General features: G+C 36.6%; 1 protein-coding gene across 7 annotated transcripts in view; it reads right to left on the bottom strand.

Moving 5' to 3' along the window:
• Positions 1 to 3,161: 3,161 nt before the first annotated feature.
• RALYL (RALY RNA binding protein like) overlaps positions 3,162 to 15,018 on the bottom strand; it is a 782,895-nt gene continuing 771,038 nt past the window's right edge. For all 7 annotated transcript variants that reach the window (XM_070477450.1, XM_070477455.1, XM_070477449.1 and 4 more), the window contains one exon: positions 3,162 to 4,141. In XM_070477450.1, the coding sequence (XP_070333551.1) occupies positions 4,124 to 4,141 (18 nt within the window). In that variant the 3' untranslated portion in view covers positions 3,162 to 4,123. The remainder of the gene's footprint in view (positions 4,142 to 15,018) is intronic.

A 15,018-nucleotide genomic window follows, 5' to 3' on the forward strand; every position in this document is an offset into this window, starting at 1 on the left:
TTTAAGTCCCTAGAGTGGTTCTAAATACCTCAAAGCTGACAGCAAGTCTTTTCATTAACAAATAAGAAATTCACTTATAAGTTCCTCCTCTGCCAGAACGGCTTAGAACATTACCGCAACGCATCGCTCCTTCTTTAAGTTTTAGTCTTTGGAATCTGAACGTCTCTAGAAAAGGTAGATCACAAACTTACAGATTTCTGATTGATTCAAAGACTTAAATTTCTACCTTTTACATGTTATTTATACCACTCACATCTCTATATTGTCAATATGTATATTTCCATGTACCTATATATAAACGTTTTGAAATAAATCACACACTTTCATCATTCTAAAGTATTTTAAGCCTGCAAAAGCATAGAGAAAGTGAAATGAACACCAATGTGTACGTGCGTGTTTGCTCAGTCGTGTCTGACTCTTTACAGCTTCATAGGCTGTAGCCTGCCAGGCTCCTCTGTCCATGGGGCTTTCCAGGCAGGAATACCGGAGTGGGTTGCCATTTCTAATCCAGGAGATATTCCCGACCCAGGGGTCAAACCTGCATCTCTTCCATCTCCTTTGGTGGGCGGATTCTTTATCACTGTGCCTGATCTATCTTTGATTCAAAGCATTTGATTCAAATATTTTTCCTAATAAATTAAAAAATCTTACAGATGCTATTGAATACCCTTATTCTATTCTCCCTTCTTTTTCTTAACAGAGATAGCCCTGAATTTGTTCTCATTACTGTAAGCCTTTTAAATTTTTAAAAAATTTTTCAATTGGAAGATAATTGATTCAAAATGCTGTCGTGGTTTCTGCCCTGTGACAATGCAGATCAGTTATAATCATGTACACACATCCCCGCCCCCTTGAGCCTCCTCTCCCCTCCCAGCGCTCCCATCCCGGTCGTCATAGAGCAGCAGGCCGAGCCCCTGGTATGCAGAGCGGCCCACCAGTGACCTGTTCTACACGTGATGGTGTATATGCGCCAGCTACTTTCTCAATCTGCCCTTCCCCCACACTGCAGAATTTTTTTCCTTTGTTTTGCAACTACTAAATCCTAGATATGGTTTCATTCATATTCATATTAAAGCAAAACAAAATAGGAAATCTCATTTCAAACTCTGGGTGTCTGCCTTCTCTGGAAAAATCAGGAAAACGGGTGAATCCAGGTCTGCATTTCTGAAGTAGGAAGCCATTGGGTCCCCTCATCTTCATAGTTGCCTTGAAGGCCTACCAACTTCCTTCAGGCCTGCTTCGTGCGTTTGTATTTCTTATCAGGCTTCTGCAGGCATTTGCATGTGTAATTCCTGTTCTCCGAACTTTATTTTTTTTGTTTTTGAGCTTTAATCTATTTAAAATAGTTTCTTCTTATCTTCTGTGTCACTTCTATCATTTTTTGTGTATTTCTGCTTTGCAAACTATTCTTTTGTTGAAGCAGGTGGATGCAAAATTGGTATTTCTCCTTCTCATTATCACTAGTGCTCAGCTTACTGAACTTCCCAAGCCGTGGACCTGCTGTCCCATGTTTTTTTCTTGAATTGAATGCATTGAGAAATGCCACTTCTCTTTCTTTCATGAGACTGATGTTATCTGAGTTAGAAGTCCACACTCCTCTCCTCATTTCTTAAAATCTTCCTTGTTACTTATTAAACTAAACCTTCAGGGATCATAAATCCCCAATAATCTATATTTTGTTGATCTGGTGTATATTTTGTTCCATCCTTGTCATCAAAGGAAATTCTTAAACCAGGAATGGGTAGTGAATAAAGAGAAAGACCCACAGTTTTATATTTCAAAGCCTGTGTGGAGAAAATCAACTCCAACATAAAGAATTATTTGATACATTTGAATTATTCATTTTACTTTGGGAACAGTTAATGAATATCTGAGAAAGTGTACTGTTTTTAATTTATAATAATAAATTATATAGATGCTACACTGTTCATTGACTACTATGAGGATAAACAAATGGCAAATTTGGAAAAATATACACATGTGTATTTTCCTAGTAGACAGTACCTGCAGCAGTTCTTTTCTGGAGCATCAGATTATGCCAGGCAAACGCGTCTACTTGACAGCAGACTGTGAAATCACTCTGTTAATTTTTTCTCCTACAGAAGGGTGCTGTGCTTAGTCGCTCAGTCGTGTCCGACTCTCTGTGACCCCCTGGACTGTAGCCCACCAGGCTCCTCTCTCCATGGAATTCTCCAGGCAAGAACACTGGAGTGGGTAGCTATGCCCTCCTCCAGGGGATCTTCCCAACCCAGAGATTGAACCCAGGTCTCCTGTATTGCAGGCAGATTCTTTACTGTCTGAGCTGCCAGGAAAGCCCATTACAGAAGCATATACAGGCTCTTTGCAGCTTCAGAACTAAAACACAGCAATTACAAAATCTCCAATACTCATTATGGTTAAAACCGGTTAACTACATTGTGGTTTTCACATTTTCTTAAAAAGGAAACACATTCCTGATCCAGCCTCTAGGTTGTAGTGGGCAACTTGTTAAAGACTTTAAATAGGAAAATGCAATGTATTTATTTTCTTTAATAACAGAGATCCTTTTGTTCTTCAAAATTTGTTTTTTTGATATTCTTTGTCGGATGAAATTGTGTAAGATTTCATTAGTTTACAATTAAAAGACATAGAGAAAGAGGATTACTCACCTTAGTGAAATTAAAATAGAAAAATAAGACAAAACACACAAAGGTGATTTTAGATCCTCAATTTCTTTGAAAAAAGTGGCCTTAAACCTATAAAATGCTCTTGATGAGGTTGCATGTTTTCTCTCTGCTCTTTAATGAGCTGACAATCATTTAGTAATAGAGTTTAGTTGGGCAGAGCATAAATACCTATATTCAAGTAGTTTTGCCTTCTATCCTGAAATACTTTCTCATAATTCTATATTTGAATTAAAAATGTGCTTTCTAGAAATATAAACCATACTATGCCTTCCATCATGGGTTGAGGGCCCTCTGACTTTCTATTACATACCAAATTAATGTGCCCCAGAATATGTCATCCCGTAAAACATGTAGGCATATAGAACATGTAATCTGCATATTAATAAGGTTATGCTGCTTTCATTATTGCACTGATTTTGTGACTTTACAAATGACTTAAAAATTCAAACTGAGTATTAAAACTAAATGCACCCCCAAAGAAAGATACACACCAACTTTGTTTTAAAAGAAGCAGTATTTATTAAGAAATTATACACTTAATTCTCCTAGTCTGTGAAGATGGTTTCTTCCATTTCCACAGCACAAGACAGCAGCTAAGGGCATCTGGAAAATGCTTGCAGCGCCAGGGATGGAGAGTCCTTAGTAATAGGAGATGGAATGAGTAGACGTATGCACTAATTTGAACTTTTGGATCCAAAGGCAAGACAGTCTTCCTTGCCAATCTAGTTCTTATCTGTATTGGCATTAAAACCCGTCCATGGGATCTCCTACCCAGACTGAAATATTGGGTATTAACTGGATCATTTCAGTTCAGTCAAGCAGAGGATGCTCAATTTAATTACAGGTCAAACCAACAATCCTTTAACTATTGAATCACATCTGAAATATCTGCATTCTTTATTAATAAAAATGGTGCTTATTGAGGGCAGAAATACAATTTTTCAAGTATTTTATCCTTATGATCTGAAGTACTTTAAACTATAAGTTAAAAATAAATTATAAAAACTAGCATACAATGTATCTTTTCTTACATGACATTGTTGGAAATAAGTTTTAAGTTTATAATTGCAATATCACCTGACTTTTATATATGATCAACAGTAAAACATGCTAATCATAAAAATAGCTTTTACAAATATACATTTGTATACAGTGTCTCCCTTACCATTCATAAATGTCCTTCACATTTTAAGACTTTAAAGACTTAAAAAAAAAACATAATTAGCAAAGGGAAGAACACATTTACAATCTAAACCATAAAAACCTGACAATTATACAGCTTAGAACATAGAAGAAATGGAATTTCTAAAATTGAACAATACTGTCCATTTTATTTATTTGGGTTTTTATAAATTGAACCGAAGATGCTGCTATCCTGTAGGAAACCTCCTTTCACATTTCTGGGGGTTTTCACAGTTTCTCTTTTCTGCTTTGATGGCATCATTCATTACTTCAAATCACTTTATCTGTAGAAACTGAGAAAGAAAAATTATTTAAAATATAGAAATTTTTATTTCATTGCTGATAGCATGCAAAGATATATAAGTTAGATTTCAAGGCTTAATGAGGCAAAAGACAAAAGGAGTCTTAGATGTCTAGGATAAATACTTCTGAGAAGCTTTAAGTTCTCAGATCCTTTGTTGTATACAATACTAAAATTATTTATGTTTGTAGCATGATAGAATTTTTTTTTTTAAATCCAGTTGATTTACTGACTGAGACCAACAATTATTTTTCAATTATTTGTCGAGGTCAGAAGAGAACCACTAGTAGATCTAGGCTAAGAGGCCTGAGCTGCTCAGGAAACTTTACTGCCCCTAAAGAGTTAACATGGAGAATTTTTCACCTGGAAAAGGCTTTTAAGAGCACATTCCTTAGCCTTACATACCTAGATAGGAGAAAAAAATCAATACAGGGATCTGATCTGAGTTACACAATGTTGTTTACAAAAGAAGGAATCCAGAGGCAGGAAGGACAGTGAAAGACTCAGGCTGAAACCATGAGCCAGGAAACACCATTTAAAAGTGAAAATTCAATTGGTTGAAGAACTGAATTGAGAAATTGAATATGAATATGAAGATAAAATGATGCAAGATTATTTAGACTAGTGGAGAAGGGCAATTATTTATTCTAGAATTCTATCAAGTTCGAGGTCTTTGTGTTTAGGTAAAATATATAATTAAACCTACTATCTGTCAACTTCACAGATTTTTTTGGCATTAGGAAACCTATGTCTTACAGTCAAAGACAAGCAAATCAGTTTGGATGGGAGATGCTGTTGAGAAGATCATACATCAGCTATCAATATACCTTGCAGCGCTCCTGGTTATCAATCCCAGGGGAGAACTCCAGACATCTTTGTCTTGGTATTGTGGCACCAAAGCTGTCAAGCCAAACCTGGTATGGTCGGGCACTGGAGGGAATGACACTTTACAGCTCACTGTGTGTGCCAGTCCCTACGGTTGGCGAGCCTCCCTGAGAGTGAATGGGGTAAGTCATCTACGAGTATCCCTGCCGCTGCCTGAGGAGCCGGAGCTCGCTCTCATGGAGTCTGAAACACTAGAAGACAGAGGCGTGTCCAAGGACCACTGCTTTACACCTTTATGCAGGACAAAGGAACACTTATTTAAGCTAAAACCAGGAAAGTATTGGGTTGGCCAAAAAGTTCATTCCTTTTTTTCCCCCCTGTAAGCTGGCTCTAGCTGTCTTTAACTTCATTGGAAACAATTTTGTTAGACTGTATTGTGACAGATGTCATATCAGTGTGCATTAAAAAAAACAAAAAGAACCTTATCAAAACTGGTGAATTTTTGTGTAGCCATTTTAATATTGAAGATGGAAAAATCAAGCAGCATTTCTGGCATATTATCCTTTTTATTTCAAGAATGTTAACAATGCAACCGAAATGCAAGAAATAACTTGTGCAGTGTATAGAGAAGGGTCTACGACTGATCAAACCATGTCGAAAAGTGGTTTGCGATGTCTTGTGCTAGCGATTTCTTGCTGGATGATGCTCCAAGGTCCAAGGACACCTGTTGAAGCTGATAGCGATCAAATTGAGACATTCATTGAGAACAGTCAAAGTCACACCACATGGGAGATAGCCAGCATACTCAAAGTATTGCTGAAAGTCATTTGCATCAACTTTGTATGTTAATCACTTTGATGTTTGATTTCCACGTAAGTGAAAAAAATCCTTCTTGACAGAATTTCTGTACATGATTCTCTGTTGAAACATAACATAAAATGCACCATTTTAAAAACAAATTCTGACAGGTGATGAAAAGTGCATACAGTACAATAATGTGGAATGGAAGAGGTCACGGACGAACCACCGCCAACTACACCAAAGGCAGGTTTTCATCCAAAGACGGTAACGCTGTGAATATGGCGGAATTGGAAGGAGTCCTCAATTCTGAGCTCCTTGCAGAAAACCAAACAATTAATTCCAACACTCCCAATGAGACGAACTGAGAGCATCACTCCTTGAAAAGCGTCTGGAATTAGTCAACAGAAAACGCATAATCCTCCATCAGGATATGGCAAGACTGCATGTTTCTTTGATGACCAGGGGAAAACCCTTACAGCTTGGCTGGGAAGTTCTGATTCATTTGCTGTATCAAGCAGACATTGCATCTTTGGATGTCAGTTTATTTTTGTTTTTGCAAAATCCTCTTAAAGGAAAAACAATTTCAATTCTCTGGAAGATGATTCTTTGCTCAAAAAGATAAGTTTGGGGAAGATTTTGGAATTATGAAGTTGGTTGAACAATGGCAGAAGGTAACAGAACAAAGTTCTTGGTGAAAATGAAAAATGTGTCTCTTATTTTTACTTAAAAACCAAAGGAATTTTTTGGCCAGTCCAACATGTCCGTACAAAGCTGTGAGGCTGACGAAAGCTTTGTGGGCTCTTTACTTCTCAGTGAGAAAATGCTGCAGACCAAAGCCCCATCTCGTGAGGCTGAGTGAGGGCTGGCAGGTCACGTCCACTGGCTGCTTTTTCCGGCAGTTCCTGACACCTACGAGTGGCCGGAGGACCCGGTGACCTGACCTTTAACTAAATGTTGAGGCCTGTGATACAGAGACTATTAAACAGACTGACATAGTGGTTGAGGTGGTGAGAACGGCCCTGGGCGTCTGCAGCTGTGCGTCACGTGTCCGGTCAGGATTCCAGGCCGAAAGGGACTCGGAGCCGAGATGGTATTTTCTCTTCTTTGATGGGCGTGCGCCTCACACTCAAGAACAGACGCGTCTCGATGGCTTCAGTTACTGGATGTTGTCTTCCTTAGTGAGTAGATACCTTTTAATTCTAAGATGACTCAGAGTTGACACGGATATGTTTAAAGGAACAGAAAGCATAGTGCTAATATTTCTGTGTTACGAAATCTGTGAACATTTGGTACTGTAAACATGTGTTATTTCAAACAATTTAGTCTATTAATGTGACAGCCTTGTGATTCTGTCTTAGAATATGCAGTTAAAAATTGAGACATAATATTTCAGTTTTGTGATCTGTCTTATATCCACATATCATGTTCAAGTATGATACTGGAAAGTCTAACAAAACTTTAGGACATCATACTAATACATTTAACTTATTAGATTTTAAGAATTATTTCATTTTCAGAAAGATTTTATTTGTTAAACCAGACAAATGAAGTAATTATAAACATGACAAACAAATGTCATTTGCAACATTTAATTAATCAGGGGCAATCATTTTTAAAAGAATTCTTAGAAGTACTTTGTAAAACTTGTTCTACTTATAAATATAATCCTAATAATTAATGCCTAACAATTTTGAGTTAAAAACTTGCATAAATTAAACAACTAAAAATAGCAAAATATATACCGTTAATAATCTTTTCTCCAGTCAAAGCATAGAAAAAATCACCAGGAAAGAAACTTCACGGGTTTGGCTTAAGTACACTTTAATATTTTGACATTCTATCTCTTTCCACTTCTTTCTCTTAGTCCTGCTTTCTTTTTCTTCTTCTTACCTTATTCTCACACAATATATATTATATCCTTACTGATAAAATATATATGTAATTTTTAAAAATTAAGACATTATTCTATGTGTTCTTTATGTAGTTTCAGGCTGTGTGCATTTACATGAGAAGAGACAATGAAATCTTGAACTTAAGGGTCAAACTCAATGTGCTACTTTTTTGTGTGGTGTAAAGAAATTTTGTACATTTCTTATATACATGTACCAAAAATTATCCCTTGTAAATGTGGAATGAATATCTTAATAAATAAAATTAAACTTAGCCTATAGAAGGATAAAAGGGAAAAGTGAAAGCCGCTCAGTCATGTCCGACTCTTTGTGACCTGACCGCATGGACTATACAGTCCATGGGACTCTCCAGGCCAGAATACTGGAGTGGGTAGTCTTTCCCTTCTCCAGGGGATCTTCCCAACCCAGGGATCAAACCCAGGTCTCCCACACTGCAGGCGGATTCTTTACCAGCTGAGCCACCACGGAAGCCCAAGAATACTGGAGTGGGTAGCCTGTCCCTTCTCCAGGGGGTCTTCCCGACCCAGGAATCCAACTGGGGTTCCCTGCATTGCAGGCGGATCCTTCACCAACTGAGCTATGACTGACTTGTGAGCATAAGCCACTGTGGTCTGGGGGTTTTGATGAACGATTCATGTGCGCAGGAGGCTGTATGCTTGCACTGCACTCCTTCCTCCAAGACCTCCATTGATCACTTCATTATTGCAGATGGGAGTTGCTTAAAATGCTGCAGTAGCTGTCTATGTAACGTTTACTAATCTTGCTTCTTCAGGTTAAGTGATGGCAGATTACATGAAGTGGCTGTTATTAACCATATGGATACAGGCATGAATATAATTCTCCTTATCTAAACCAACAGCAAAATATATTCACCCTGCTTTCCATAGAACTTGTAGTCTGGGAAGAGACTAGTTGTTTGCTTCTAAAGACATGGGAGAAAGGGAACAACTATGACATTCTTGCTGCCTTTTTCTCAAAAATGACTGTCACTTAAAGAGCTGATTTGTTTAGTATAATGTGAAACTAATTGTGCTTTCCTTCTGTTGAATAGTGGGTAATTTATCTACTGACTGTACAGGAGCTTGGATGCTTTTAAAATAAATTCTCCTGATGATGAATGCGTTTTCAACTCTCAGTGTCTCCTATTTCTGAAAAACAAGAAAAACAGCCATTCACATGGGCTTAGTTTGTATTCAACCAAGCAATTTACTTCTATTCGACAACGTTGAAAAGGAGAGTATTAATCTACAGAGAAAGCACATTTAATTTTAAGCCTCAGGAATTAATATATTTGAAATAAAATAAGTACAGCAATATATTGAATAAACACACCTTATTTAGAACTCTACTACAAAAACATACTTTAAAGAAAGTCTTTCACGTCAGAAATGCTTGTTATCTTTTTTGAATTGAGATTTATAATGAATAAATATAGATAATCTATATTTCTATAAAAGCAAAAAAATTAAAAGAAAAATGTGAGTAATGGAAGTTATCTAATATTTTATGGAAAAGCAAATCTCATGAGCAGGAATAATCTATATTTTTGTCACCACTGATCATGTTTATTGAGTAATTATTCAACCATCCACTTTTTATAAACAATGTGAATACATCTGACTTTTACAAATCCCTTATTATAATTGGGATCCAATTCAATCCAAATTTCTAAATAATATAAACAGAATCCCAGAAGTGACTGTTTATTACAAATTAAAAGTGACCTTCAATTGATAAACTCCAGGGCCAAAATTGCATTATACTTTAAAGTCAAAGAATGACAGTAGAAAATCCACAATGAAATGAAAACCAAATCAACACAATCAAATCAAAAGAGGGTAGTAACTCACTGCTGTGTCTACAAATGAAGGCAGCTGCCCTACTATGTGATTCTCAGAGGCTGATAGCCTCTAACCCTGGTGACAGGGACTGACTAGGATAGTAAGTTAAATAGTAAGCTCAGGAATCCCACCAGGGGATTAAAGGCAGAAAGGGAATATCGGAAGCTTGAGAGATGTTACAAGCTTGTACAGTTATTCCGGTGGGAGTTCTCCTGCTTCAGCTGTCTAACTACCGTCAAGCATTTAAGTTGGGTGCAACTGCTGACTGATCTATAATGCACATTAACTCCAGTGATTCTCGGAGATTTAGGACTCTGTTGGCCAACCATCTTCTGGATGTGCTACCTGGTCACTCTTACTGCTTCTTTCCTATCTCCATCCCATTTCCTCCCTCCTTACCTATCTTTACCTCTAATTCCTAACAGTTCAGCTTTATAATCCTCACTCATCATTCTGTCCATATTCCCATATCTTTATCTTATGCTCCATCTGTCTTTCAACATTCATCAGTGTGACCATGGGACAAAACCCTAGCTATTTATACTATAGTGGTTCACAAATCTCCAGATCCTTAGGCTTTATTTCATACCAAATGGAAAGATGAAAAGACAAGGAAAATCAGTCATTTTCTATAAAACCATTGGATTTATTACAAAGGTAATGCTCAGATGTTTGATGTCCTCTCTTATAAAATGAAGAAAAATAGAAAGCACTATTATAAAACCATCAGAAAAGGAAAAAGAAAACAAAATTAATGTTAATTTAACTTTATTTACCAAATCCAAATAACTGGTGTTCTTACAAATATTGTAAAGTGATTGCCAAACTTATGACATTCATATTATAGTTTATGACATTGATGATATAGATATAGTTTTTGATACTGAATTGAAAATAATGTGCTAATGTAAAATGACAATTAAAAATGTCATTTTCTTTATGGATATTTGGTTTGGGACAAGGCTTACTTTATGTGATTTTTAAAAAACTCTTTTCAGAGTTAATTATATCATTTTGTATTTAATTACTGATATCTCTAACAAATACATTGGTGAAGTAATAGTTTTTACATCCAGACACACAGATCATTTGTGTTTCTAGAGTCCAATTCATTTAATTGAAATCACAAATGTTCAAATAAGAGGTAACTACTGTCTTCTCTTGGATTCATTAATTCATTGTTTACCACAGTAAATAATGTGTTTAGTGTGATAAAATGCAGCAGCATCAGGAGCCATACAGTTCTCTGCGGTCACTCCAGAGCGTTAGTAAACCAGAGTAACAGAGTGGTTAAGAAAGTGATTCGTGAGTGAAGAAGGACCTTGCCTGACTCCCCAGCCAAGGCAGGAGGGCCTTCCCTGGTAACCACTGCTGGTGGGCACACAGTTTTGACTTAACCAACTTAGGAGGGCACAGAGCTCTTCACCTCACAGAGACTCCAGCTCCATTTGTGGATGAGAGTGGGTAGGAGACAATTTGCTTCTTGAGTCTAAATCTGCTAATTGCCTGAGCTATATATTGAGACAAAACCTAGAGAGTGTGGTAACACCAGACAGCCAAACCTAATTTGAGAGCTACAGAGATACCAGGAGGATCCCATCCATGGGACAAGAATTCAGGTCATTTCTCCAAAATAGTAAGAGAGAGGAAGGCAGAGACCAGCTCTACGGGGAGTGGATTGGTATTAGACAAAATATTAGGGCAGGAATCTGAAGAATAAGACTTCCTTGTTTTGATTCACTTATTCATTTCTATATTTGGACCCTATTTGTTCCCAGGAAGAAAGTAGGATCCAGTTTTTAGAATAAACCTAGACAAACTAATACACTTACAATAAGAGAAACAAGAATGTCTTAAAATCTGTGGCATCTGAATTACTCAGCTAAGACTCCCTTAATTTGCTCCAAGCAAGGTGATTGTGTTTGGGCTATTCTTAGTGTCTGGGGCTGGGCTAAGACGCTGGGCATGGACAAAAATCAACATAATAAATTTTATGTATATAGTGTGTGAAAGTTCATAGAACACTTTAAGTATGTTCTGTTTGATTTTAATTACAAACCAGTGAGGTAGGTCATTGGGCAAGAATCATCCTGATATTAGTCACTTATCCTTAACTTCAGGAGTTGGTGATGGACAGGGAGGACTGGTGTGCTGCAGTCCATGGGGTCGCAAAGAGTCGGACACAACTGAGCGACTGAACTGAACTGACTTATCCTTGGATCAGACAGTGAATGTCTTGACTAAATCAAAGCCGTGGTGCTTTATTTAGGGGCGGTGCTTTCTGTAGCATTCTATTCTGCCTAGTTGTGAGGAGGAAGACAGTAGGGAGTCAGGCATGTGTACGCTCAGTCGAGTCCGACTCTTTGTGACCCCATGGACTGTAGCCCGCCAAGCTCCTTTATACGTGGGATCTTCCAGGCAAGAATACTGGAGTGCCTTGAAGTTTCCTCCTCCAGGGGATCGAACCCAATCTGCATTGCAGGCAGATTCAGACTGGGCACGATATTAATTTTAGCACAGGTGATCTCAACTGGGATGTGAAAATACACTGGTGTTCTAGTGGTGAGTGGGGTAAAAGAGACGAAATTACTAAGAAAGTACTAGGATTCGTATATAGCCTACCACCTACCTTTCTCTGTTTGGCTTTTTAAAAATAGTTCTGCCTTGCATTAATTCAAATCATTAAAATTAAAATCTTTAGGCATCTGTCTAAAGGAGACCTTTTATGTTGTAAAAATACATTTGATTAAGAAAAAATAATGTTTAACTTCAGAGTAAAATTATCTAATGTGGGTTACAAGTTTATTTAAAATGTCTGTGTAAAAATTTAATTAAATGCTGACAAATAATTGATGAATTATATGATTTATCATAGCTTGAATGTTCTGTTCCACAAAGTAACACATTAATATTTCTCTTAATTCTTTCAAAACTGTTCTCTGATACTTTCTGAAGATAATTATGATTGTGTTTTGAGTGTTTTGGGTTCACTGACAATCATATTTGAGTAGCTGAATTGATAAATCATAGTAATCTTATTTGGCCCATAACTTGTATTTGATCATGCACTGATTTTGATTTCTCATGCTAATTATATAGTGTCAAACAACCATTAGTTACTCCCAATGCTAGTAAAAGATAATTTTAGGATAATACTCCAAATTGCTTAAGTTAATTCCAATGCTAGAAGCCAAATGCTGATTAATGCTAAGATTATTATGAACTTTGAAATTTTACACATTTTTATTGATTTCTACAGTTCTTTGAGTAACTGCTTTTGGCACACAAGAAGAAATATTTTAAAAATTATTTTATATATAACTAAAAATGTGATTTAGAATTGATTCGTCTAGAGGTTGAAATTTAAAAGCCCTTGATGATAATATAGTTAATTCACAACCATTCAGAATAGCTAGGGAAAGGTTTTCATGGTTATTTAACAATTTTCATTTAATTTAATTAAATTTACTGTATATACTTATCAAATAATTAGAACATAATAAAATATCTTCAATTTTAAATTGAGCAAAATTAATCTGATTGAGCAAGTGAAATAGTAAAGTGAAAGAAATAATTACACTATTATTTCATTAATAAAGTGTTTTTATCAATATATTTGAGAAATTCAGTTGATTAAAAAATCTTAAGGTTTAAAGCTTTGGGATACTATGAAAATACTCTTGGCACTCAGATTACGCTGGATCTAAGAAAATCCTGAATAATTCAGAGAGATCTCAGAGTCATATTGCCTGATTACTAAAAAATAAACCCCAGGCTTGTGAAACAAGAAGGAGGTATTGGAAATTGGACTTTGTCTTATAGGACAAATTTATATCATATTGCCCACCAGTGCCTTTTTGAAATAGGTTTTGGATACCAGCTTACTTACCTCTGTTTTCTCCTTAATACTATAAGAGAAGGTAGAATTTAGAAATAGTATCAATTATATGATCATTCTGGTATGGGTCAAGACAGATAAGAGCTTGGAGCATTTTAATTGAATAAATTGATGAAATAATTTAAGATAAGCTGAGTTCTGGAAGATTTCTGTGAACAAATCTGTCCCCAATTTTTATTGGAAGTGATTTTTTCCTTTATAATTAGATTCCTCTAGGAAATCACGCTTTATGGACCTGAACAGAACGCAGTATCATCATCTGTTCATCGGCTTTGACTTTGGAAATCTAGGAGAGACTCATGACCACTGAACTGTGCTGTGTGTTAAAGAGGAAGGGCACTGTGTCTGCCTGGCTTTCTGTAATTATCACCTACACGCGGTGTTTATTGCTGAGTCGTCCCTCTGTGGTATTACCTGGAACATAAGTGCAGCATCTCCTACAGCTGCTGTGTACATGGGAAACTATAAATGATTTCTATAGCCTTTTACAAGTGCTCAAATCTTAAGGAAGAGAAGTCTGAGGCAATAAGGAAAGAAAGTCACCTACCCGGGGTCTTACTGAAAGGGATAAAATAAATCCAGTCCAGAATCACACTGTGGCCCTTATTTGAAGGCCAAACTAAAATAAATACTTGGTTTGGAATAAACATCAAAGAATAGGTGGCTCATGTCTGAATGTAGGAAACTTCCTCTAAAAAAATGTGTGTTCTCGATGAGAGGTGCTGGGAAAATAATGGTTCAGATGAAGTTTCAGACAGAATGTCCCCAGCGACTTGTTGGTTTGTTCAGGCCTCAGGAGCTGCATTTTGTCTAATGGGGTTTTGGTAGATGAGTGCTTGGAAGCCATCAGAGAAGGCTTTTACGACACTATTCTGCAGATTCTTTATTTTTCTGCTAACAATGTAGGCAAGTAAAAGAGCACAGGAAATTGGCTTCTGAGTCACAAAGAATTACGAATGTTTACTTATTTGCACATAACCTTAAACCATTTTAAATAAATAAACTTTATTTTAGAGGGTCACAGATAATGGTATTTTGTAATTGGACTTCTGTATCATGTTTTATTTTTACATCAGTATCAATGGCCACATGACTATAAGGTGATAGCAGCTACCCATCATTAATATTTTAGTGTAATCATTTCATTGGCTGAACCCATTTGAGTTGTGAAAAGAAGTAACCAATTTTATCTAAAGAAAATATACCATAAGGAAATACTATACCTCAAATAGGAAAGACATCAATTTTATGGTGAATGTCTTCAACCTGATTTATTTTCCTGTTGGGCTGCATGAAGCTCAGGCTGGAATCAAGACTGCTGGGAGAAATATCAATAACCTCAGGTACACAGATGACACCACCCTTATGGCAGAAAGTGAAGAACTAAAGAGCCTTTTAATGAAGGTGTAAGAGGAGAGTGAAAAAGCTGGCCTAAAACTCAGCATTTAAATAACTAAGATCACGGCATCCAGTCCCATCATTTCACAGCAAATACGGAAAAAGTGGAAATGGTGACAGACTTTATTTTCTTGGGCTCCAGAATCACTGTGGATGGTGATTTTAGCCATGAAATTAAAAGATGCTTGCTCCTTGG

The sequence above is a fragment of the Odocoileus virginianus genome, chromosome 15 (genome assembly GCF_023699985.2).
Source record: "Odocoileus virginianus isolate 20LAN1187 ecotype Illinois chromosome 15, Ovbor_1.2, whole genome shotgun sequence".
Taxonomy (NCBI): Eukaryota; Metazoa; Chordata; class Mammalia; order Artiodactyla; family Cervidae; genus Odocoileus; species Odocoileus virginianus.